Source organism: Rattus rattus, chromosome 15 (genome assembly GCF_011064425.1).
Source record: "Rattus rattus isolate New Zealand chromosome 15, Rrattus_CSIRO_v1, whole genome shotgun sequence".
NCBI lineage: Eukaryota > Metazoa > Chordata > Mammalia > Rodentia > Muridae > Rattus > Rattus rattus.
In genome coordinates this window covers 56,426,764-56,453,730 of record NC_046168.1, presented here as the reverse complement: position 1 = coordinate 56,453,730, position 26,967 = coordinate 56,426,764, and the positions used below count along the sequence as shown (strand labels likewise).

The window sequence follows — 26,967 nt, the reverse complement described above, 5'->3', positions numbered from 1 at the left end:
GTACAAGAACGTACTAGTCAGCCTTTAAAAAGAGGAAGTCTGACACAGGTTACCACACGAGTGAAGTTTAAAACCATTGTATTATGTAAGGTGAAGTAGACTCAGAAGAGAAATGTGGTGTGCATAATTCCGTGTGTGTGTGTGTGTGTGTGTGTGTGTGTGTGTGTGCGCGCGTGCATTCGTGCGTGCCTGTGTGTGTGCACAGGTATATGTGTGGTCTAGTGTAGGGAACCCTTGGAGGAACTGGGGGGGATGTGGCAGGGGGATGGGGGCTACTGCCTGATGAGAACAGTGCCTAGGTTCGGTGTGACGGGGAGGTTGCCCTGCACTGTGGTGTCCTTGGTGCTGCTGCTGAGCCGGTGCCTTACAAGTGGTTCATGTGGTCGATGTTGTCCGTGACCCATGTTGAAAAAAAAATAACAATACGGGGGGCCTCTTTTCTTCTCTCCAAAACCATGTCCTCCTCTTGGCTTTGGTCTGCTTGGTTCCCTGACCAGGGTTCTCGCTTAGGGTTCAGCTGTCCCCTTAATGTTCCAAGTTCTTTCAGTTGCTAAGGACCTGGTGGGACCCAGGAGAGGGTCTCACAATAACAACTATTTGCTTCCTCTTTCAAAAGGGAGACCCTTCCCTTCAGGACATGGCTCCCCGGCTCTGTGGTGGCTGGTTAAGGGTGGCCAGGAGCCTTGGTGGGTAGCCAGGGCCAGGCTAGGGAGCAGTTACATAACCTGCAGGGAGATTTTTTCCACTGGGCTGTTGGTGCCAGCTTTCCAGTGGTGGCGCACCAGGTAGAGGCGCCCTGTCTGGGGCGGCGGTGCCCAGGCAGGGCCGAGATGCGCTGATCTGGAGTTGCTTAGCATAGCTCAGATTCCCAGCGGCTGCCTGGGGCAGGTGGTGGGAAGGGATCTGCTGTCTCCTGCCTGCCTGGCTGGGGGGAAGGAGCGGCATCGGGAGGAGGTGCTGGGGGTGGGGTGGGGTGGGTGAACTGCCAGCCAGCCAGGGGTGACCCTCTGGGGCCTGGGACACCCGAACCACCTTCTCCGATAACCCACTTATCTGCCGGACCTGCCTGGCAGCCTCAGACAGGGATGCTTCTGGCCAAGTTCTCTCAGGGGATTTAGCAGGGAAAACAGAGCCGGGGTGGGAGGTGAGGATGTGCAAGGAAGAGGAGGTGGCCGGGCCAGGGACACGGGTATTGATGAAACAGTGCCTGACCAGGAAAAGCTCCCTGGGCCCAGTGACTTGAAAAACAGAACACCGTGTGCTCCTCCTCATCGGCGGCAGGCACCTGACTGCCATCTATTTTGTCTACCCAAGGCTGCTCTGTCCTACTGTAACAGCAAGAGCAACTACTACAATGATGGGTGTCAGGACATTCCTAATTCTCTGTACCAAAGACACAAGCTTCAGCTAGGAAGAGCTTAAACAAATCTAATCATTGAAGTGGGGGGCAGTTGCCAGATCGAGGGCAGATGGGATTACACGGTGAAACCCCAGGTCAAACACAGACAAAACAAAACAGAAAGGGTTTGACCCAGGTGATGTTTGGGGTGGGGGGGTCTCTGACCTGGAGACTGGGGTGGCTGGAAGGGAAAAGCCATCAAGTCCTCAGACCTCTCCTAAGTTCATTGTCTACTAAGCGCCCATCAACTGTGTTACCCCATACTGAATCTGCATGGAATCTCAAGCTGGGTGGCCTTTGCTTGGAGAGAGTCAGGCTTTCTGTTCTCCCAGTCCTCTATACGTGTGGGGCAGTCACTGCTGTGGGCCTAGATCTGAGCTGAGGGCTGTCGGTCCCTTCACTTATTCTGTCTCTGTCATAGCCCGGAGGGCTTTTCCAGGGCAGAAAACCAGGTACCAAGAAGGGGTTGAACACTTAGGTTCAGCAAAGGAGGCAGCAGGAATCCCCACCACAATCTTATGCTCCCAGGGTCTTAGCCCCAGCTCCCACAGAAGTCCTGCCTAGAGACCTGGGATTCAAAGGGTACCTATTTGTTCCATGTGGCCTGGTTTTGTTTGGTTTGAGGCAGTGTGCTGCTGCCCTGTTGTCCAGACTGGCTTGGACTTTATTACGTAACCCGGGCTGTCCTCAGACTCTCAGCCCTCCTCCTTCCCTCTCCCAGGGGCTCCGACTATAAGCACGTGTCAGCAAGCTGAGTGTCCGACTCGTGTTTTAACGCTCAGATCATCAGTTGCTCTGCCCCGCTGAGCACCGCCGAATTCCACAACCTCAGACTCCGTGCTTCGAGAACTCACCTTGTCCTTATTCTACCTCCTCAACTGAACAGACAGACAGATCTGGCCTAAACACTGACCTCTCTCCTTGAATGAGTACCTGAGACCTGGCTGGTTTCAACTTGATAAGGAGACAAGAGAGTCTGTCATGAACCGACACATACACCCAGGCTACCAGAGGATGTGGTATACAGCAGGTGCTCCATAAGGTTGGGAGGAGACATATACCATTGGGAAAAAGCAAATAAAACCTACCCACTCCCTTGAAAGGACAGACGAGGCACTTGTAGGAAGGTAATGGTTCTGACCTACTCTGGCTCCAGCATGGCTAAGACTGGGCATGGAGGTAGGCATCCATCCACTCTCCCAGGCGGGGACCCAGCCCGCCACAGACTCTGCAGAGGACCAAGCTCCTGTGACCACCAGTCTCTTGGGATCCATGAGGCAAGCTCGCCGTGGGCTGCCAATGAGTGTACCAGCTTTGCATGCCCTTCCCTATGCTTGGCTTTCAGCATGGACACTGACTGCTCCTGAGGGTTCTCAGAGGCCAGACTTTGAGAAAATGAGACCCTCTGTGGGCCTGGGAAACTACCTCTGTGGCCAGCCTGTGGGGAAGGGCTGGCACTGCCCTGTGTCCCATCCCTGCTGGTTCCTTGGAGGCGAATGTGTGTGCAGTGATGGTCCAAGGCTCCTGCCCCAGCTCTGGAGTGTTCAGAACAATGCACTTCTCTCCTGGGCATGCCCAGCCAAGCCAGCATTGATATTAGTTTACATGCTTGCGGTGCACATGGGCTCAGTTGTGGGTGTGGCAGCAAGCAGGGCGGGGAGGGACAGAGTGTAAAGAGGTGACATGGACTGGGGTGCAAAGGAGTGTTCTCTTGGGTAGACTTGCCCTACCAAAGTCTGGGGGGCAGAGGCAATCATGCCCTTCCCTAGGTCTATTCTTTACAGTCCCCATAGATGGCTTCGTGGAGTAGACATTTCCAAGCTCCCAGTCCTTGTCCTACTTGGGTAATGGGAATGGGAGCTAGGAGCCCAGGCGGCTGGAGTTGTGGCTTTGCTAAACTACTGTGTGTGTGTGTGTGTGTGTGTGTGTGTGTGTGTGTGTGTGTGTGTGTGTGTGTGTGTGTTTGGGGAAGCCACTTGAGAAATCTCACACAGGAGTGGGCTTCTGCCCCCAAACTCAATGCTCTATCACTTTCCAGGGCAATGAGGCATTTTCTGAGCATCTGCTGTGTACCAGCCACGATGGAGCCTGCGAAGGGTAACAGCCAGCGCTCTTGCCCTTGAGAAGTCTACAGATCAGAAGGGCTCCACTCCAGAGCTATGGTCTGCCCTGCCCTTTCTTCTTCTGTCGGATAGGAGGCTTGCGACCGCTGGACTTAAGATAGAGGGAACGGTTCTAGATGTTTCAGGGACCAAGAGAGCCAGAGGGTGGGAGAGCTTTCTCTTATAATCAGTTAAAGGAACGGCCTGGGTCTTTCACCTAAACCTGTGAGTTGGGCTCAGGACAGAGGTGTGACTGAAAGAAAGCAGGCTAGGGGTAGGGTCCGTATGTACTTCTATGGGATGTGAGAGGGAATACATAATCTTTGGGGCTTAAGACAGGATTTTTATTTCCTGACAAGGACAGCCAGATCTGACCAATCCTTACAGAGCTAAAGGCATTCCCGGAGACCCCATAGAGTTATATCATCCAACGGAGTCTCTCTGTATCAAAGGCCCAAACACAATGCTGAACAGTGATCTGGCCAGAAGCTCTGAGTGCCTATTCTCGGGCTGAGATCAGCTTTTTGAGAGACTATATTCTAGAAGGTACCAGTGGACGGCAATTTATTTTGAAATCTGGCCAAGTGCCAAACTCCGATTTTGAGTTGCCTTTGCACCACCAGCCTGCTGTGTTTATGACTTGGTCTAGATGAAGAGGTTCCCCCCACCCCCTTTCAAGAAAAAAAAAAAAGGGTATCACATCCTTCTGTTAGATGTGTTGTTAGCAACGGTTGCTAGGGAGAGCTGGGTTCAGTTACAGGCACACTGATGCCTGCTCTAATAATACTTCTCTCTGCATAGCTCAGATGCAGACACCTCTTGGCTAAACAGGGCACACACATTTCAACAGACGAGGGCTTGAACTTGTACTACCCAAGCAGCTCCGGGCAAAAGAGCCCTCTCTAAGCTCAAGGGTACGGCGGAGGGCGGTGACCAGGCAGTACTGGGTGGAGGGGCTCAAGCCTTTGATTCCTGTCATTCCTGAGGTCCCATAAAAAGAGGCACACTCATTCTTCCTTCCCCATGAAACCGGAGCCTTCACTCTCCCCAGGATTGCACCGCAATTCCCTGATGAGCATCAAGGGAGCTTTTCTGGTTGCTTGGGCCTGGGATAGCCTTCAGTCTCTAAGAAGAGGAAACAGTCAATGTGCAGAACCTGGCTAGTTAGGCACATGGAGGATCTGGGAGCCTCACAGGCAGGGTAGAGCCACAGAGCTAACCAACTCTAGTGAGCGGCCCAGTCAGCACTGGGGGTGAGAGTGAGACCCTTCTTCTAAAACACATAATGGCCATGCCAACAAATGGCAGAGGACAAGAAGAAACAGGAAGGTGTGAGCAGGGCTGTAGGGACCCTGTGGGAGAGGAGGAGAGGTCTCTCCTCTTTCCAGGGTAGGGGAGTCTCAGGATGTCGAAAAACAGTGTAACAAAGGGCGTGGAACCCAGCTCCTCACAGAAGGGAAAACGAGTTTGGAGGTGAATGCATTCTATCAAGGCTAAGGCTTCTCTTTCCTGTGTCTCCACCAGCCCGGTGTGAGTCCTCCACATCGATTAGCAAGGAGCCTAGCCCCTGAGAAATACGTTTTTAGCTGGCGCCAGGGGCCACTTGGTGAGGGACAAGGGTGAGATGCTCCTGCTGTCTCTGGGCCTTCTTCCTGACAGTGGTGTCCACTTTACATGGCCCAGTGAGTTCTTTACGACATGGCGTCCAGGTCTATGCTAGGACCTGAGGAGGACCCGGGGGCAAAGCCATAGCTCTCCATGTGATCCGAAAAGACCATGACTGAGGGGCTCTGTTCTACAGAACAGAGGTCTGAAGTGGAGCATTCTCAGGCTGGACAGCCACGTTGCTAAGAGTCTGTTGTCTTGCTTACCCAGACATTAAAGTGACCCTTCCCTTATAAACTATCCAATGCCTCTGAAAAGCGTGGCTCAGACCAGCCTGGCAGCATCCTACAGGTTTGGTGGGAATACAGAGTGATAGTGAAGACCATAGGCATATTATAGACATTGAGGAAGGAGTCACTTAAATAGAATTTTGAGTACTTACAAGCGCACTACTAAACACTATAAGAAGGGACCCCTATCTAAGGTAAAGACGGGAGCCAGTTCAGATGTAAAACTGACTGATTTTGAACTGTGGAATTGGTGATGGGATTCCACTGAGGCCTCTGGGAGGGATTTACGAGGGAAATTGGTGTTTCCAGGTTTCTTGACATGGCGATGGAGAGAGTCTATATGGGGAGGACCTATGATTATCTTCCACACGCTGTTTTCTACTTTTTTGGGTGCCGAAGCCCAACCTGGCAGGAGTCTTGGACTCCTTATGCAGTACTCACCCCATTCAAGGTCGCCCCTCTCCCTGCCATGTTGCTGACTCAAGCCCATGTGGCAAGAGCGCTCGGCCAGGGAGGACCACATCCAGAGACAGCTGCCCGGAGGGGTGTGCACAGGGCACTTCACCCCTGGTCCCTTTGCAGCCCATGTCACTATGCTGGGCCTCAGAGCCCGTATGGCAGCCATGTCAGACACTAGGACAACTGGCTCAGAGCCTGCCGGGCTGAACGTGGTTCTGGCCGGGGATCCAGAGTCAAGTGGGATTGAGCCGGCAGAGATCGGGAACTTCGGGGAGAAAGGAGGGAGGGAGGGGCTCTGTGGGTGGTGAAGACTGATTTCCTTAGAGGTGTGAAGGGGGAACGTGGGTCCCCAGGTCTGTTGGCTCCTCTGATTGGGTGGCAAGTGGCCCCGAAGGGCCTGCCTTCCTTGGTTGCAGGGAGAAATGGCAGGGCCTGAAGAGGCTCAAGCAGATGAGCGAGCTTCCTCTCAGCCCTGTAACTAGGGATCCGTGGGTATTCAGGCACCTTACCCAGCACCGCTGAGATATCCCTCTATGAGCCCGAAGGCTTTAGACAATCTTACCAGAGGCTCAAGTGTCGAGCGAAGCCTCTGGTTCTACCCTCCGAACGGCTCCCACATTGGCTCACAGGAAGCTGGCCGTGGGGATGGCCTACAAGAGGAGCCTCAAACCCTCCAATCAGGCACAGGCCTGTTTCCACTAGTGTGGGCCACCAGAAGGATGCACCTTTAGAGCTTACAACTCCAGTCTTGTTTGCCACCTGGGCTCCACTCTTGACTGGGAGAAGGGAGGGGGAAGTTAATGGAGCCTTCCTCTCACAATAACCATTGCTCCATGGCTGTAACCTGTCAGCACTGGTCCCAAGCACAGAGACACAGAGTTGCACACAGCAGCGGTGGTGACTGCCTGTCAGAGCCCGGGGAAGTGGAACTTTGTCACTGTGGGTTCCTGTGGTTGCTAGACGGGGTTCCTGCCTTTGCTATATACGTTTAAACCCTTGGCTCCAAAGTTACTGCCTGGTGTCCTTGGATACCCAGTCAGTGCTAGTCGTGTGACAGAACAGGGAGACAGGTGCTGGGGCAGAGAAGGATGAAATGCTGCAGAAAACAGAGTGAGAGACTCTGACAACTTTTCCAGGGGAGTGGCGTCCGTCTGAGTGGGAGTGGCTTCCGTCTGAGTTGGAGTGGCCCTGGCAGTGGGCTGAGTGTTGGGTAGAAGAGAAGTGACTTCTAAACAAGAGGTAGGGGGTTTGTTCACTAGAGTGCAGCTGGAGGCTCAGCCTGGCTGTAGGGTGGTGGTGGGGAGCAGGGGGGCAGGATGTGAGCATCCCTGGGACAAGCTGGTCTGGGCTGGTCATAAAGTCACTCACATCTTTGAGTGGCAATGTGAGGAAGGGCGGTTTGCAAGGACAGGAGAACCTGACTGCCTTGGAAGCAGTGAGAAAAGGGGCAGCTCACGGGGGTCCCTAGAGCTCATTCACAAGGCCCTGACTGCTACCTGGACCAGGTCTAGCCTCTGACTCTCCAGCATTCAGTTCAGTGTTTGGTCCCCCCCAGTGCCCACCCTACTGTGCCCCAGCACACTTACTACACATGGGCACGTGAGCTAGGGCACACAGTAGGACTTCACTAACTTAAATTGCTGTTGGGTTCTTGCCGTGACTTCTTGAAGAAATAACCCATCTTGGGGGTCGTCTCTGGCAGACAGTTCTTATTTCCTGGGTGCCACAGGCCTGTGTGCCTGTCTGCTGTGGGGCTGAATGGATTGCTGGCAGCTGGCAGCCATGATCTAGAACTTGTACTCCATTTCCGGCCCTTCTCAGGAAAAAAAAAAATCCCCAAACCTAGTCTGAGACCAGTCCTGCCCTTGACTCCCCCCGTGCCTGGCGACGCATGGCAGACGGGGCCTCTCCTGCCTGTTTGTCACCCTCTCCACTCTCCCAGGACATTCCGGCCCGCGAGGAACATGCCGATGTGCAAATCCCTCAGGTAATGCGGGAATTCATCACCAGGGGAGCATGGGCGATCCAGGAATGGCAACCTGATCAGAGCCTGGAGCTGGCGAGAAGCTTGAGGCTGGCCAGGGAGGCTCAGGTTGCAGACAGTGAGACGCACGCAGAAGAGGACGGGCAGGCATGGGGCCTAGAGCACCCCAGGCAGGTGGGCCAGCAGGGATCTCCCCTCTGCTTTTAGGGACAGCACTGCAAACCACGAAGCAGGTGGCCAGGTGCCCTGAGTACATCTGTCATCCAAGTTAATTATGAGGGGACTCTCAGAGGCGGCACTGGTAGGACAATCGGGCATATGGTCACCCTGTTCACCATGACCGCTGGCGGTCCCTTTAGCTCTGTCCCCTGCTTCCCAAGGAATTGCTTTACCAGCTAGACCCGATGACACAATTTGTATCCAAACTGGGCTCTGTTGTGTAAAATAACAGGAAAGACATTTCTCCCATCCAGAGTCTCCAAAAGTGGCCTTCGGGCCTGATATGGTCACCATGTCATTCTCCACTGTCATATCTTCCCCGATGCCACCAGATCTGGGGTCAGCAGCCAACTGTTAGCATACACAACAGGTACTGATATAACGGTACTGATATAACCCACACTTACTACACATTCACCTGTGGGGCTGTGGTTAGACACGGGCACACACTCATTACACACTCGCCTATGGGACTAAGGTTAGACACTGGTCTGGGGCAGACAGCAGTAAGAGGATTAGGGGAAGCTCTCTGGGAGCTTGGGGAGATTGGGTGGGAAGGTACCAGGCAGCAAGAAAATCTTGGATTGCCACACTTTCTTAATACTTTGGAATTCAGTGCATCAACAGACAGACTGTCCTCATCCTGACCCACAAGGCTTTGCCTTCCCCGCTCTCCCAAGAGTATAACCATCAAGCTTTGGAGGGTTGTCCTTAGGGAGGAGGAGGAGAAAAAGGAGAAGGGGGGAAGTTGGGAGGCCAGGGAGAAGGAGGAGGAAGAGACAGGTCCAGCAGCAAGTTCATGACCGCACAGACACGCAGAGGTCAAAGCCCAGGGCCAATTGCCAGCCTCTTATCATGAAAATAGAAAGAGAGAGAGGGCGGTTGAACAAAAAGCACCTATAAAATTATATTGGTCCTTCGTAACCATGGAGCACTCACATAAACACACCCAAATCCAGCCGCTCATCTCTCACCCCTCGATGCCTGCTTATTTTCTATAATTAATCAGGCAGGGGAGGAAGGGACTTGGGAGAAGTTCAACCACCATCAGAACTCACAGCCCTCTCTCTAGCAATAACCCTGGTCGGAGCGGGGAGCGGAGCAGCTGTCGGTGTCCGGTTACCTGGAGCATGTTGAGGAGCAGGCTCCGGAACTTGGTCCCCTCGACCATGAAGAGGGCCATCTTGTCGCAGAGCTTGGCGGCCGTGAAGGCGAAGCTGCGGTCTGACACCGCCTTCTGGTAGATGGTCCGCACGATCTCTCCCAGCATCTCCTCGGAGTTGGTGGAGTTCTGCGCCTCCTCCATGAAGGAGGTGAGCTTGGCGTCCACGTCGCTGCTGTTATTCCTCATGCTGTTCAGGATCTCCGTCAGCCTGTCCATCTTGTTTGGCTGAGGGTTGCTGGCCTCTACTGCTACTTCGTCCTGGGGGGTATGGGGGACACATAAAACACACCTCAGTGGAGCTGAAGTCTCAGTGGGATTCGGGATGTCCTGAAGGAAGAAGGGAGAGCCAGAGAGAAGGGTGTAAGGGAGTGCAACTCTCACAAGAGACCCTCACGCCACACTGTGCTTTGCAGACCTTTTCCTCAGCTGCTCTGATGCCCCAGGGTTGACATCGTGAGTTCTAGCCCCTTACCCGGGATTCTCACATACACGTTTCTTCCTGTGTAGCCATTTAACCTAGAAATGACTTTGTGGGGGGATTATCAAAGATGAAGGAAGATGATGAAGAGAAAACTGGGTCAAAGAGAGAATGAGGTGAGGGAGAGAGCAAGCTGGGGTTGAATAGGATCCAGAACACGTCTGGTGGTACTGGGCGTGGCCTGGATGTAGCCGCTGGGTGTCTGCTCTCAATGCATGGACCGCCGTGTTCTGAGGTGAACGACTCCGTGTGGACTTGGCCCTGGCTTAGCATCCCATGCTGCCTTGGCTAGCTGTCCCTATGCACACAAATACTGGACATTAAGATCTTTCAATGTGCTGTCCAAATGGCTGGTGCTTCTTGAGGAAAATTAACAATGCCTCCCACCTCTCAAAAACAAAACAAAACAAAACAAAACAAAAACAAAGACAAAAAAACCCAACCCCTTTATGCCTTAGGAGAGTGACCAGTAACTGGGGTAAGACCATAGAATAGAAAGGCAGAAAATGTCGTGAGGTTATCTCAAACCATATGCACCTAAACAGAACAGAACTACGGCCCAACCTTGCTGGCCCTCTGTTCTCAACTTGGGAGCTCTGTATGGACGTAAGGCTCCATCTCCAGCTCTCTGTGACCCTGCACACTGTGTGTGTGTGTGTGTGTGTGTGTGTGTGTGTGTGTGTGTGTGTGTGTGTGTGTGTGTAGGTCCTTCTCTGAGCCACCTTTCCCTTGGGGTGACATGGGGACACTGCAAGAACACTGGAGTCTCTTCTTACCATGAAGGGTCAAGGTGCACAAACAGCTGCTCTCCCACTCGGAAACGGAGTGGCATGTGAGGTTGGGGTCAGAAACGACTACTTTTTTTCTAGTCCCCTCTAGACCACTTCTTCAGGGAAAGTTAGACTCCCTGAGCAGGGCCGATAGGACCCAGCTCCTTGCCCCATGAAATTTAGTGTCACCAACACCTCTTGTAGGGCAGAGGTGACAGAGAGGTGCAATTATAGCTGCTCTGGGCTTTGCCCATAACAATGACAACCTGGTGTGGTGTGTCCACCCAGACACAGAAGCCTTTCTTCCCTTTAGAGAGGAGCCCTGGTCCTGACCCATGAGGATCCACCCAAAGCCCGCCCATCCAAGTGCCTACCTCTCAGCTGTCTTCCCGTGTGCAAGAGAACAAGGAAAATTCAATTACCGGTACCTTTTCTTTCAGCCTTCGCCTCAGCCTGTCTTTGGAAGACTGGAGCAGGGTGATTTTGGGCCGCTCCCCGAGACGCTCGGGAAGAGCAGTGTCTTTTTGCTTTGTCTCAGCCTCTGAACCCCCTGGCAGCTGAGGGGTTGGCCTCTCGGAAGCTGTTGGGGTCAGAGTGTCAGGGCTGCAGGGGGGCTCAAGGCCACTGTGTCCGGTGTCCCCTGGGCCGTCTTCAAGTTTGGGGTTCTCAACGGTCACGGTCTCTTTGGCATTGCGGTGGCTGCCCGCTTCTCCCTTGTCTCCTGGCGGATGCTTCATGTTGCCGTGATGCCAGCGTCGGTTCTGGCTGTAGCCGTGGTGTGTGGGCCTCCCTGAGGGGTGGGGCCCTGAGCCCCCCTGATAAGATTTCTGGTGGTCCCTGTTGTGTTTGGCACTGCCTGGCTGATGGTCACCATGCTGTTGGGGCTTGTTCCCTCCTGGAGGTCTTTGCTGCCGTCTACAAAGAAGAGCGGAGAGGTAGAGAAGAGGGGTTACCCAGTGAATTGGTAGGGTCCCTTCATCCAAACACTGGAGCAGGAGATCAGAGCCTGGGTCATTAGTCATTTCGACACTTATCCCGACCCTCCCATGAGCCATCAGAGAGCAAGGAAGCCAAGCTTTCTCTAAAATGCATCGTTTAGTCCGTGTCACACGATGTGCCAGTGTATGTAATCTGGAACAAATATCTGAAAGGACCAACAGAAGGTGTGGTGAGGCCCCCTCCTCCAGCTTTGACCCCCGAAAGCAGCATTATCTGATAATATTCATGAGTCGAAGCTCTCACTCCATTCTTCGGAACGTGTCTTTCTGGAGCCAACTGGGATTTTAAAGATATGAGGTTGCCAGGGTGCGTGCCCCTTAATCCAAGCTAACTCGGGTCCTTGTAACGAGAAACACACACACACACACACACACACACACACACACACATACAAGAAGTGAGGTCTCAGGAGAACCCCGCTGAGCTGACGCCTCTGCACACTGGGGAAGAAGACCCACGTTTTCAACCCCCAGTGGCGACTGTCTCGGCAGCTCCAGAATAGGAATGCGGATTGCTATTTAATATAGCTTTAGGGAAAGCGCGCTCCTTCACTGCAGGGCAATGCTTTGTGAGCAGAGAGGAGCCCTCGGCAGAGCTGAGCCCAGGAAACAAGATGGGAAGGTTTTGCTGCATGGATGCAAGGCAGGGACAGGGGCAGGGGAAGACGTGTCCTGTAGGCTTGACTGTGAGGCAGTGTCTTATCACACAGCACTACGGCCAGTCTTGGTCACTCTCAGGCTGCCTTTTCTCAGGCTGCCTTCCGAACCCCGACGTTACTGGAGGTGCAGCTGAGAACAGCTACGCACCCCTTAATATGGATACGGTGGTGCAGAAGCCAAGAGAGAGCAATTACCGTTTCAGGAATGAACCCACAACCCCCAGACCCACCTCAGACCTCACGACCTTAACTGCGATTACACTTTGTGAACAAACCAGATGTATTTACGTCAGTCATTTGCTTCTTTGTTATAAAGCTCAGCCTTCACGTGGTAATTATTATTATTTTTTTTCTGAAAATGTGAAGGCATGTAGGTCTATGTCAGAGGCCTCACTTCTTTCTCATTAAAGTTAATCAGACCGGGCATGGCCGCACCTGCCCATAACCTCAGTACTCTGGAGGCGGAGGCTGGAGCCCAAAGCCAGCCTGGATGGGACAGCGAGTACCAGGCCATCCTGGGATTGCAGACAGAGACCTTTGTTTCCAAAGGCCAAACAAGGATGCATTGTACGCATGTTAAAAGCTGTCAAATAATAAACCACAAATATTACATTAACATCAAAAACAAAACTAAGAATACCCCAGAAGCCCGTGAGATGTACCTGCCCCGTGACCTGGCGGTATGAATTTGGTATGAATCCACAGTGGAGGGAGAGAAACAGCTCTCAAAAGTTTCCCTCTGGGGCTGGGGATTTAGCTCAGTGGTAGAGCGCTTACCTAGGAAGCGCAAGGCCCTGGGTTCGGTCCCCAGCTCCGAAAAAAAAAACCAAAAAAAAAAAAAAAAAGTTTCCCTCTGACCTACACACTGGCTGAGGACACACACACACACACACACACACACACACACACACATTAAAATTTTTTCTTTATTTTAAAAACAGCCAAACAAGAGAAAAGATGAGGAGTATAGCTCAGTGGTAAGCGTTCGCTTACTGTGTGTGGGGGGCCCGGGGGCGGGGCTATGGCTGCACAGCAAAGCTCTTACCTAGCAAGCACAAGGTCTCAATCAGCATTGGGTAGGAGGTCAGAAAACACAAGATACCAGGGTCACTGAGAGCGGCCCAGGCCGCACGCCTGTGATATTCTGTAATGTTTCTGCTCTTCCTTTAATTTTTCAGCTACTTTCAACTTGCTGGCACTATATCCTCCTATTTTCTCTGTTCTTTGAACGTGGGGTATGTATGTATGTATGTATGTATGTATGTATGTATGTATGTATGTATGTATCGCCCAGAGGCGAACCTTGAAAATTTCTGGCCAGGTAATGCCTGACCCTTACAACCCTTGCTATCCCTATTTAAAGTTTTGAGGTGCCTCATTACCACGACCTAAGGAAGGTCCTCTAAAGGACTAGTTCTTCTGAGCTTGTCTTGAAGAAGACCCTCACCTCCCATTCGCCATCTCTGGGAGTTCTCGCTTTCTGCCCAGCAGCTACCGCTCTGAGTGGGAAAGGCAAAAAAGACAAACGACTTCCGTCCTCTTGAAGGAGGATGCCATTTCTGCATGGCTGGCCATCAAGGGCTTTAGAAAAAGTCCACCCAGGTCTCACTGCTCTTCACCTGGAGATGGGGGGGTTGACCTGAGATGGCCAATCTGACTGGTGCCCCCACCCCCAGCCCTGAGGAATGGTACTGGCTAAGAGTGTGCAGACTGTAGCTGTCCCCAGACTCATATTTGCTGGGTGATGATGTCTCATGGCTAAGGAGGGCCATCCACAGGCTAGTGGGGATGCTAAGTAGTCCTACTGTGTGCTGCCTGACTATTTGTCCACTTTACATCCCAATTACTGCCCTCATCACTCACTCTTCTCCTCTTAGTCCCACCCTTTCAAACTCCCCTCCCCTTCTCTGAGGAGAAGGGAAAGCCCCCCTTGGGTATCACCCCACCTTGGGACATCTACTCCCATTAGGCATTCTCCCACTGAGGCCCTGGTCTTCATGTGGGTTCCCTATCAATCGGAGCATAGACTGTCTCTGACTCTGTTGCCTGCCATTGGATCCTTCCCCCTAACTGTGCTGGATAGTTTTATGTCAACTTGACACAAGCTAGAGTCATTTGAAAGGTGGGGGCCTCGATGGAGAGAATGCCTCGGTTTTGCAGGCAAACCTGTAAGGCATTTTCTTGATTAGTGATTGATGGGGAGGGCCCAGCCCATTGTGGGTGGGGCCATCCCTGGGCTGGTGGTCCTGGTTCTATAAGAAAACAGGGTGAGCAAGCCATGGAGAGCAAGCCAGTAAGCAGCACCCTCCATGGCCTCTGCATCAGCTCCTGCCTCCAGGCCCCTTCCCTGTGTGAGTTCCTGTCCTGACTTACTTCAGTGATGTGATGAACAGTGATGTGGAAGTGTAAGCTGAATTAACCCTTTCCTCCTCAAGCTGCTTTGGTGATGGTATTTAATTGCAGCACTAGTAACCCCGACTAAGACAAGTCCAAGAGGAGGACTAGATACAGAGCTTCGGCTGGGACTCAGCTTTGCCTTAGGAAGTTGAGCAGGACACAGGCAGCGCTGGAGGATGCCGCACGAAGCCTTTCTTTCCTGCCTTCTTCTCAGTACGAGTGGCTGCTGAGCCTGTCGTCTGTGAGTGCATGTGGACTATGAACCTTTCCTCGTGTGTGTGTGCGTGTGTGTGTGTGTGCCTGTGTGTGCCTATGTGTGTATGTGTATGTGTGTGCCTGTGTGTGTGCTGTGTGTGTGCATGTGTGTGTATGTGCGCATGTGTGTGTATGTGTGCATGTGTATGTATGTACTTATGTGTGTGTCATGTGTATATGTGTGCATGTGTGTGCCTTTGTGTGTGCATGTGTGTGTATATGTGTATGTATGTGTTTGTGTATGTGTGTATGTGTGCCTGTGTGTGTGTGCCTGTGTGTGTGCATGTGTGCCTGTGTGTGTGCATGTGTTTTTTTGTGTATGTGTATATGTGTGTGTGTATGTGTGTATGTGTATGTATGTGTATGTGTGTGTATATGTATGTGTGTGTATGTATGTGTTTGTGTGTGTGTATCTGTGTGTGTGTGTGTATGTGTGTGTGTGTGTGTATATGTGTGTGTGTGTGTGTGTATGTATGTGTGTGTATGTATGTGTGCGTGTGGGTAGTGTATGTGTACTGGCTTTCTGTATGTATGTGTGCCTGTGTGTGTGTGTATGCATGTGAATGTATGTCTTTGTGTGTATAGGAGAGATGTGACATGTGACATTCATACAAAAATGAGAGTATGTGTGCATGTGTATATATGTGTGCCTGTGTGTGCATGTGTGTATGCATGTGTGTGTATGTGTGCCTATGTGTGTGTATGTGTGCCTGTGTGTGTGCATGTGTGTGCATGTGCGTGTGTGCCTATGTGTATGTGTGTGTGTCTGTGTGTGCGTGTGTGTGTGTATGCATGTGTGTGTATGTGTGCCTATGTGTGTGTATGTGTGCCTGTGTGTGTGCATGTGTGTGTGTGTGTGTGTGTATGTGTGTGTGTGCATGTGTATATATGTGTGCCTGTGTGTGCATGTGTGTGTGTGTATGTGTCTGTGTATGTGTGCCTATGTGTGTGTATGTGTGTCTGTGTGTGTGCATGTGAGTGTGTGTGTATGTGTCTGTGTGTCTGTGTGTGTGCGTGTGTGAGATGCTGGGGATGAAACCTAACTCCTCACACACACTAGGTAAGTGCTCAACCATTGAGCCGAGTCCTCAGCCTCCTTTCTTCTCAGTTTATAGATAAGCCCATTGAGGCTTTCAAAGATGTGAAACAAACCTATCTGTTTATTCATCATGGGACCAGGAAGGCCACCTTCATTCAGTCTGTCTTTCCTCTTGTCTCAGGCCGTTTCCCAGGAGCACAGGGCTGAATTCCCAGGACTTTTGTGGAAACAACCGCAGCAGGCCCGTGTTCTTACACCTGGCAAGGAGCCCAGAGGGCCACTGAAAGCGTGGACAGACATAGGCTTGGGCCCTGTTCCCCAACCATAGTGGCCCAGGCTTCCCCGCTCTGGCCATTCACAAATATTTATTAGTGGTAGCTGGGTGAGCTGGCCAGAGCCAGCGTGCTCTCTTCAGCGTGCTGGTGCTTGGTTTCATTGATACCTTTGTCAGGGGCCAGCTGGCTGCTCCCCACGGGACCTGTGGGTTTGGGTTTGGCTGGGTCAGGGTGAGCGGCTTCGACTCCTAGAAGTGGGTGAGCAAGTAGGCTGCGTCTGAGGTCAGATGTGTGTGCACGTGGTCCAGTTTGGGGGCCACCGTGAGTACATCCAATTGGGCAGCATGGTCACCAGAGAGGGCAAGCGTCAAAGATGAGTGTCGACTGCTTTGCCTTTTCACTGCGTGACCTGACTCTCGTTCCCAGGAGAGGGGATGGCTTGGGGGGACAAGAGCAAGAGTCCGTGTGAGCCCCTGGAAGTACCCGCTGCTAGGACAAGACAAATAGTCCTGGAAAAGAAAAGGTCAGTTTCTTCTATAACTCACTTAGCTGATTCTCTCTTCTTTCGGTTCTGAAATCAGGGATTTTGGTTTACTCTAAAACTTCTTCTAAGGGGGGATAGGGAGATGTTCCCAGAACACACCACAGCTGCATTTTGGGAGGTGGGTGTGCAGAGAGGAACTACAATTTTTTTTTTTTTTCCCGGAGCTGAGGACTGAACCCAGGGCCTTGTGCTTGCTAGGCAAGTGCTCTACCACTGAGCTAAATCCCCAGCCCACAATTTTTTTTTTTTTAAAGAAGAAAAATGGTTTTAACATCAGGCCAAATGGAGACAAATGTTTCTCTGTTCTTTTTTTTTTCTTTCATTCTTTTTTTTTTTTTTAAATTTCATAATAGCTCCCAACCAGATAGTCCGAGACCCATTGGCTTATTATAGCTCTCTCCATGTGGGACCCTTTACCACGTAATTTGTAGGTCTGCTTAAAACGTCTGAAACTAAAATTCCTGGGCCAGTGACTTGGAAGCTACCCAGGAGCTTGTGTTTCTTGTCCTCAGGAAAAAGTGATGACTGCTCATTGTAGCACAGGCCCCTCTACCCCTGCCCACCTCTACGGGATCTTTCCGAGACTGTCATGAGACTCAGGGGCTCAGGGTCTAGCCATTCCCCTGGAGGACAGAGCTGCTTTTCCTAGCGTTGGTACAGGAGGCCCAGGAACAAAGAAACAGCCAATACCCCAGCTTCCATTTACAGGATGATGGGAAACTCCGCCCAGAAACCCCAGCATGCTTTGTTCCCCTGAGGGCTAATGGGCATCGGAGTGTACCTGTCACCCTGACTCCATGCCATAGATTCTCCCACACTTTGTGGCTTTCTTCTTTACCTTTACTCGGGACTCAAAAGCAATAGTTCAGAACTTAGGCAGCTGTCAGTCAGGGAAGACAATCCCCTCCAAAGCGTGACACGACATGGTGAACGCCAGAGGGTCACCTGGCCAGCAGATGTTCCTATCCTGTAGAGGGTCTCGCTGGCCCTGAGCACCGTGTAGCCAGAGAGAACACCTGTCCCCAACTGTGGTCGGTTCACCCTTATTTAAATAGGCTCTACCTGGAGGTTAATCCAAGCTGTCACTGGGCTTCCCGAAACATCCTGTGAGGGCTGTGTGTGAGTGGCAGAAGGTGTCCAGCCTCTCAGCCTTGCCCAATTCCCATCTGGAGTTAATTAAGCCCAGAGTCCTGTCCCTGAACCTCCTGATGTCTACCCTGGTCACTGTCTACACCTGCCCACCTTACCCTGTCACCTACCAGCCTGTTCTGTGGTGGTCCACAGAAACGGCAGCTCTGGACCTCCTGGGTTTTTGTGAATCACAGGGGGCTACTTCAAGGCCTATTCCTGGGCTTAGAGACATCAGTCTACCAGGTCCAGGAGTTAGAACTAGCTATGACCAGAGACAGGAGACAAGGGCAAAGCAGAGAGAAGGGCTCACTCAGTCTACTCTCGGGGCCGAAGGCAGGCTAACATGTAACGTGTGGAGCTCAGAGCAAAGAATTTCGGAGATCACGACAGTCACAGCATCTGGTCAACCATAGGTCCTTCTAAGCACATTGTCCTGTGCACTGTGCAGGCTGAACACCCCATAGCCAGGCCTGTTCAGAAGGCTTTCAAGGGTAATAGCCGACTTGATACTTAGGGAGAGCATAGGCACGGTAGCAGAACCAGCCAACATATGTGATGTACTCACAGCTCGCCAGGCATAGCTTCCACTTACCCTCCAGGGAGAGGCTCAATTTTGTACTCCATTTTACAGTGAGGTCAGCAGGGCACAGGGAGGGAATCTCGTCCTAGCTTGCAAGTGGCCATCAGAGCTTGGCTTACAGCTTGGTAGTCTGGCCCCTGTGTATATAGTCTTGACCACTGCGCTTTCCTGGCCCAAGTTTCAAGTTTGTTCAGGATCTCGAGGCCCAGGGCAGCTGGCAGACTGCTGCAGAGACACTAAGACCACACAATTCCAGAGGACTCCGGCCAAAATCACAGGGAGAGGGACTGCGGGTCATCTTGAGACAATGTGGGGTGCAGGGAAGGGCTAGACATGCAGAAGAAAAGGCTTAGGCATCAAGGGGAGGGGCAGGAGGCTAGGGCCTGTGGGAAGGAGAGCTTGTGTGGAAAACAGGCTTCCAGCCTGGGCTCCACTGTGTCTGGGGCAAACCACAGGAGCCATGCATGGCCTTGGGTTCCAATTGCATTGGGGACAATCTTTTGCCCATCTCATCCGCGGTGCTTGTGGCTGGAGCCTGGGGGATACGGCTGGGGCCAAGTTTCAGGGTGGCCCTTTGGTTTCATTGTTGCCCCTTGGGGAAGAAGAGGGTAGACTGTGGGCTCTATCTCTGGCAGGGCAGAAGAAGCTAAAGGAAGTGGCTTTCCTGGGGCCACTCGGTGGCTGGAAAGCCTCTGTTCGTCATCTTGCTCTTGTTGGAAATCAGGGTTCTCAGGCACCTTACTCCTTAAGGATTTTCTAAGTAACTTGGGCAAGCCACTCAGTGCCTGAGCCCTGGTATTCCTAGCTGTGGCATGGGAGTGTGGACCTCTGCTTGGTGCCGCTCAGGGTGGCTTTCCCACCTCTCTGATTCCTCTGTAGCCATACGGCTAGCCTGAACTTTCAATGAAATAAAGCCCAGGAAAGCCTTTGGGGTACAAAGGCACGTTATAAATACGCAGTATTATTTTTGTTCCAGGATAAATCAAGCATTCCAAGAATCCTTGGCCTCCAAGTTCCGAGGCGGTATGATGTCATGGGAAGAGCACGAGGCAGCCCTTGGGAGCTGTCAGGCTCCACGTGAACCTGGTGGCAAGGTTCCAGGGGAAGGCCCTCGCCCTTCCCCTCGGTCCAGCCAAGCTTTGCTGTCTCCAGGCTCGGCCTGTGGCCCCTTGCTGCAGCCTGCCAGCAAGGACTGCACATCTTTGAGCTATTTAGTTATTCTTCTTGGACTATGCAGTTATTCAAAACCCGGACTTTGGAGCCAAACTCCCTAAGTTCCGATCTTGACACTACAGCTCTTGTAACCCTGGGCAAATACCTTAACCACTCTCAGTCCTCGCCACATCTGTGGATGTAAACAAATGGAAACTGTGTTTCCAGGAGTGACTCGTGTTGCTACAGTTTACAGCCTCCCCCGCACCCCCCAACCAGGTGGGCTGGTATTCAGGAGATGCCCAACATGCCTTCCAGTCTAAGCCTTTCTCTCTGCTGTTCAGTGCATGTCAACCCTTGGACTATTCGATCTCCATCCCATACTCTCTGGAGGAGAAGCGCTACCAACAGAGGCATGCGGTCATCAGCACGGGGTGACCCACGGACTGGAGTGAGCGGGCTGAACTTCTCTTCATCCCTTACACCTGCACCCTTGCACCTAGGTCTCCAGGACGCAAGGATGATACCCCATGTACACTGTGGCTTTCCGCAGTTTTAGGTGACACAGCTCAAGCAAATCACAAAATGAAAAACCCCAGAGTTTACAACCCACGGGATTTCGGTCATGTGCTATTTCCCTGTTCTATCCCACCTGGGAAAGAAATAGCCCCTGAGATGTATCCACACCGTATATGCTACCTGCCCGTTAGACACCGAGCACCTGTCTTGGTTAGTAGACTGGCTGTTGGGAGGCTGCCCTATTTAAGATCAGGAAGTTTCCTTAGTAATTATCTCAGAGCTTGAGAGCACGCACACAGGAAACACAATTACGCACTGAGGAGCTCTAAGTACTTCAAGGGGGAAAGGTAGATTTCCCCCCCCCTTTTTACTTAGTAAGGCACAGAGGAAAACCTTATGTGGTGGGTAAGAACTACAGCATGCATGGACCTTCTATCTGCAAAACTGAGGAACGATTAAATCCGTGCTAGCTTCCCAGTTGGAGCGCAAACTGCAAAAGCCAGGCTTCCTTCAGCTCATTGTCAGGATCTTTTGTCATCTCACAGGCACGCAAGCGAGGAGACCACAGCACAATAAGACACACAGGGCTGCTGTTAGAATCCATTTTTACAATGGTTCTAACCTGCTAACTGCTATTAATTTCTTCATTCTTAGTTTACAAATTAAGTTGGAGCACAGAGAAAATGCAGTGTAACAACAGTCCACTGGGGCCCTGGGGACCGTCTTTTGTGGGTAAGGGGGGAAAAGGATCCAGAATGCTGACTACCTGTGGTGGCGCCCACGTGCCTGTTTAATCCACAGTGGCAGTCATGAGCTGTCCCATGTTGGGGCCAGGGACCAAACTCAAGCCTTCTGCAAGAGCAGTGAGCCTTCCTTTCCAACCTCTGACCTGGGTTATCAGTGTCTGGCGTATCTCACGTAGCTACAAGACAATATCCCTGACTTCATAATCTTAAAAAATACAGGCAGCACCGTTAGGTCATTGGAAGTCTACCAACAATAGCAGGGCTTGACATCTGGTGAGCTGAGGATGCAGTCAGGGAAGGGAGAGGGATTGGGAAGATACCCAGAACAGGAAAAGCCTTCTAAGAGGAGAGGTGCAGAGAGATATACTGTGTCTGCGTGCAACGGAGCGTGCAAGCGTGTGTGTGTTTGTGTGTGTGTTTGTGTGTTGTGTGTGTGTGTGTGTGTGTGTGTGTGTGTGTGTGTGTGTGTTTTTGTGTGTGTGTGTGTGTGTGTGTGTGTGTGTGTGTGTGTGTGTGTGTGTGTGTGTGTGTGTGTGTGTGTGTGTGTGTGTGTGTGTGTTGTCTGTGTGTGTGTCTGTGTTTGTGTGTCTGTGTGTGTGTGTTTGTGTGTGCGTGTGTGTGTGTGTGTGTGTGTGTGTGTGTGTGTGTGTGAGTGTGTGTGTGTGTGTGTGTGTTTGTGTGTGTTTTTGTGTGTGTGTGTGTGTGTGTTTGTGTGTGTGTGTGTTTTTGTGTGTGTGTTTGTGTGTTTGTGTGTGTGTGTGTGTGTGTGTGTGTGTGTGTGTGTGTTTGTGTGTGTGAGTGTGTGTGTTTGTGTGTGTGAGTGTGTGTGTTTGTGTGTGTGTGTATTGCAGAGATACCAGTGGTTGGTGTGGAGACGGGGAAGAGGGAGAGAAGAATCACCCCAAGTTCTACAGGGAAACTGAAGCTCTGCTCTAGGTCAGGGTCCTGGGATGTGTGTACTAACTCTGTGGACGAAGAGACTACACTCAAGTTCCTCCCCCTTACTATACAGGGGCCCACCATCCTCACAGAGCACTACCTTCCAGTCCCGTCTGTTCATTAGCAAGAGACAGAGAGGGAGACCGTACAAGACATGCAAGTCCGCCTGTAACCAGGCCCAAGACGCCCTCCTAAGTGGAGACGGAGGGCATACTCTCCAATGTGGATGGACGGGCACATTCTCGGCGAGGGGAGGAAGCCTCGCAGCTAGCTCCACTCCGGGTTAACCCAGAGGACTTTATCTGGTGAGCAGGTTGTGACCCTGAAATCTCAAACACAGTGCCTGAGAGACTGAGGCACAGAGGGCCAGTCTGGCACCCAGGGCCTCTGAGGACAGGCTGGTGCAGGGCTGTGCCTGGCAGCCTCAGAACAACCATGGAAAACATCCCAGGTGAAGCAAATGCCCCAGAGTTGTGGGACGTCAAGGCTCTCCAACAGGCTCAGAGGTGGTTGGGCTTCGTGGGCTGAGGAGAGCCAGGAGTTCCCAGGCTTGGCTGACCACCACATTAATCCATTAGCCATCCCCAGCAGCCTCCCTCTTGGGATAGCCTCCTCCTCTCACAATTTCATTACTGACAGGCTCACTGTCGGGGTAGGGCCATTTGTTCCATCCCAGGAAGGAGAGGAAATGCAAAATGGCGTTGGCTGAGGCAGCGCCTCCCTTGGGTCACATTTTTCAGTTGGGGCTGATGAATCTGTGGTGAGACATGACCCCAAAGGACCTTCAACAGGCTCACACATGGCCTCATCCTCTCCCGGCCAGGCTACCTGGGGACATGCTTCCCAGCAGACACTTTCTTGGGCTAGAGCCTTCCAGAGCACTAGGGACTTGTACCAGACACAAAGCTATAGCCTTCGCATGGAATACCTATTCAGCTAAGCAGCAGTGTTGAAGGGCACTCAGTCGAGTGACAAGGACTCCCATTCCTAGTGCCCAAATGCTAGGGCTGTGGCTTGGTTTTGGAGCACTTGCTTGGCACTCATGAGACCCCAGGTTTCACCCTCAGTACGACGGTCAGTAAGAAAATACCAACCAGAGATGAGTCGGGCACCCTTATGTACGCCAGTAATACCAGCCTGTGAGAGGCAGGGACAGGAGGATCAGAAGGTGAGGACCAGCTCGGGCTGTCCAGTGAGAGACCTTATCTCGAACAAACAAAACAACAATGAACAACAAACGCTCTGGTAGGATGGCTCAATGGGCTAAGAGCATTTGCTGCCCCTGCAGAGGACAGAGGTTTGGTTCCTATTACCCATATGGCCTCCGAGAGCACCAGGCACATACATGATTCACGTCTATACATGCAGGTAACACACACACACACACACACACACACACACACACACACAGTCACCTTAAGAGTATTCTTTATAGGCTAGAGTCAACTAGTATATTTAGAAGGAATGATGAAGTTAGGAAATGATTTGGTAACCTTGATGTTAACAGCCATTTCAGGGATGAAGCATCAATAGAGACCACTGGATAAAAGGCCAGACATTGGTAGTGCCCAGCGACCTCCTCCCAGAATCACACAGGGAAACCCTTGACAGTGGAGAACGGGCAGCCTCCCCTTTACCCAGGAAACCATGATCAACACAGGAGTCAAGGACAGCACCGCCTTCTGATGGGATGACAGGAACGTGAACACATGACCTTAGCCTGACATCGGGGACAAGCCACAGGAGCCGACTACGAAGAGATAGGTCCTCCTGAGCACAGTCAAGGCCATGATGCTCTGAGGCGAGAGACCTGTCCTAGGTTAACAGACGGACAGGGTGTCTGGGAAGACTGTAGGACCGCAGACAGAGTTATGATGGATCACAGCGCATAATCAGTGTACGGGACTCAGAGTTCCCATCCTGACCATCATGCTGTGCTCATGGAAAAGACTTTGCCTTAAAGAACCAGCCTATGAAATATCTGGCAGAGAAAGGACATTGTTTTGGCAAATCAATTCACCGATAGACCACAGATGAGTGCAGATAAAGGAGGGAAGGCGGTATCAACGGCCAGCAGTTTGAGCAAAGGCGAGATGGGAAACATTTGTACGCGACTCACAAGTTTTCTGGAATTTTGTTTGTTTATTTTGCTTTTTGAGAGAGGGTCTGATAAAGCCCAGGCTGGCCTCGCATTTGCTATGCGACTGGGGATGATCTAATATTTGATCATGTTTCCCGGTAACTCCCAAGTGCCACCCCGCCTGAAGTCACCCAGTGCAGAAACCCCAGAGGTTCATGCATGCTAGGCAAAAATCCTACTAACACCCCCAAACCCAATTTTTCTGAGATACTGGAGCAGTTGCTATCAAACATTCTTGGTTAAGACGAAGATGTGGAGAGAACATTCTGGAAGAAATAGCCAAGTCAGCAAAGGCTTGGGTTAGTTTCTTATGTTCCAGGCAAACCAAATACAGTGAAATCAGCCAACATGTGACCCCTTCCGTCCCCCAGACAGGTGCTCACCTCAGGATGCAGCACGGAAAAGGACTCCTGTTTCCAGACACTGCTCTCTGGGGGCTCTGTGGTTCGTAGACTACAGTGACTTATTGGTATGCATTGGGTACCATCTGAAGGGACCTGGGAGGACCCTTCCCACTCAACCTCTAGAGAGTGCCAGGGTTATTGATATACATGCACGGCAATGCACTCTTCTGTAATATTCATAAATAGAGACAAAATGAAACTTTCCCCCATTTAGCTAGAGATGTATGCTCCTCCACTTATTACAAATGGGTTATGAAGTTTCAAAACAACACATCATTATCGCATGGGCAGAGCAGCTCCCAGTAGATGAGCGGAATTAGCCCCACCTCGGTCCTGCAACTAACCTTTCCATATCTGTGCTCTCCAGGTCTCCCTCCCCTTAACCAAAGAGTGTAATGGGTAAAAACGAAATATTTGACTACTAATAAAATAATTTAAAACTTTTAAGCTTCAAACCACTGAGTAACCCACTGGCTGTTGGCTCTCTGGGTGGGTTGCACTATTCACTGTACTGCCCCCACAAGAGAGATGGGGAAGGACAGGGGCCATCTTGGAGGAGGCCCTCTCTGGACGCCAGACACTGCTGGAGTGCTGTGCTGACCAGGGTGAGGGTCCGCAGGCCAGGGAACGGTCGCATCCTGGATGCTGGATAGGAAGAAGGAGGGACTTGGTCCCAGCCAGACCTTTACTGTGTCTCACGGAGCAAGTTAGGTAGCACTGCTTGCCTCAGTTTCCCCGTGTGTGGACTGCGTATCAGGGCGCACATCATGTGTTTGTAAGAGTTCCTCCAACACTTATGTGCTCTCTGGGGATTGATTAACCACAGCAGGCAGGCCTGGAAACCCTCAGCCAGGGGCATCCAGGAGCCAGCTGGCATCTAGGGATTAATGGATGGTGTCTACAACTTGGACACCATCTCATTGTAGAGCTGTGCCTCTCATCAGCCAGTCGGCTTCCTGTGGTCTCGTCCATGGGCGATTCTGTATCTACAGCATGGCTTCACCTCTCTCACTGCTGAGCCAGAATAAGGCGAAGCTACTGCAGAGGGCTTGAAGTTAGTGCTCCTTCAAGCCAGATCAGAAGGGCAGTGTGGGGCCACAGCAGGGCAGCCTGTGGTCTGTCCCTCTTTATCCATTTAACAGAGTACGAAGCCTTCCAGGTCAACTGAATACTTTCCTAGAAGCCCATCAAACAGAGACTCTGTCCTTCACAGAGCTGTCACACCACTAGAGGATAGGTTTACCTGGCACTCAGCTCAGGTGTTTGGCTTGTCCCTCAAATACCACCCCAAGCTGGCTTTGCCTAGGCTTAAGTGCCCACAGGCCCCGGTGGGCAAGGAGGCCAGGAGGAGCCAAGTCCATCCTGTAGCTGCTGAGACGTGAAAACCATTGAATACCAGAGGTATTGGAGTGAGCCCAGGGAGGAGGAGGAACCTAAGGGACAGGGGACCTCCACCTAGACAAAGGTGACAGATTGCTTCCTCTTCGTAGTTGGGAAGATCCAGGAGGGACAGTTCAGACCAGTGGTTCTCACTTGATCTTAGCCAAAAGGCCCAGAAGCGATAGACCACTGGTTCTCAACTGTCGTAATGCTGCAAACCTTTATTACAGTTTATGGTGACCCCCCCACCATAAATTATTTTCATTGCTTCTTTATAACTGTAATTTTGCTGTGGTTATGAAATATAATGCATCTGTCAACCCCGAAAAGGTTGAGAACCACTGGTCTAGATGTCGGGGAGTGGGACCCCAGTTAGCTGAAAGGCCCTGAGGGAAGGCGAGGTGACTTGAGCAGGCTGGTCAAGTTCTGGCTCAAGCATTCATTTGCCTAACAAAGACTCCTTGTGTGTTCACTGTGAACTAGCCTGCCGAAGGGGGAGATGGGAACAATCTGACAAGGGCTGTGCTGTAGGAAGCTGTTTTTCTGTAGAAGAACAAACTCCTGTGTTTAAGCACATGAAGCTCTTTGAGGCTAGGAAGGCAAGAAGAGGGATCAGGGAGTTAATGTGCACTGCTGGGGACCCTCTTTGGTAGGGGTGCACTTTCAGGTGGGTGGGTTAGGACAGGTCTCACTGAGGAGGTGACACTGAACAGTTACTTGAGGACGTGGAGTAGAGCCACGGATCTAGGATGCAGAGCCGCGATGCATATAGACGTGTTAGCATGTGCAAAAGTCAGGGGGTTAGGAGCTCACTCATGCGTTCAAGATCTCCAAGAAAGGTCAGCGTGAATGGAGCACGGAGTGAGGGGGAAGAGGGTGCAAGGCCGAAGATCAGAGAAGCGATAAAAACCACACCATCCTTAAACCATTGGAAAGATTTTGTCATTTATCCTACACGAAACGGGGAACTACTGAAGGGCTCTGGATGACATTTAAAAGGCAGGTGCAAAGAGACCAAGGTGATGACAGGAACAGACTCATAGCCAGCAGAGCTCTGGGGTAGCCTTACAGAGGACAGAAGCTGGGGGTTTGTTTTCTAGGCAAAGCTGGACAATCACTGATGACCTGGATGTGGGTAGAAGGAAGGAATGGAACCAAGGAATCCCTAAGGCTTTGAATAAGGGTCAAACACTCCCAGAATTCCATGTGCAGCAGTTTACAATAGAATAGGTAGGTTATTTTTCTTTTTTCTTATTTACTTGCATGTATTGTTCATATTTCATTATCATAGCTGGCATTGTCTCTTAGTGACCTTTTCACACGTGTATACTATGAGAA

At 51.6% G+C, this 26,967-nt stretch overlaps 1 protein-coding gene across 5 annotated transcripts in view; it reads right to left on the bottom strand.

The window, feature by feature from the left end:
• Ctif (cap binding complex dependent translation initiation factor) overlaps positions 1–26,967 on the bottom strand; it is a 269,187-nt gene that overhangs the window by 78,358 nt on the left and 163,862 nt on the right. For 2 of the 5 annotated variants that reach the window (XM_032886116.1, XM_032886117.1), the window contains exons 8-9: positions 10,894–11,386; positions 9,182–9,550 (exon numbers count right to left, since the gene is read on the bottom strand). In XM_032886116.1, coding sequence (XP_032742007.1) covers positions 9,182–9,550; positions 10,894–11,386 — 862 coding nt within the window. The remainder of the gene's footprint in view (positions 1–9,181; positions 9,551–10,893; positions 11,387–26,967) is intronic. The other 3 variants (XM_032886118.1, XM_032886119.1, XM_032886120.1) reach the window with 3 other exon arrangements.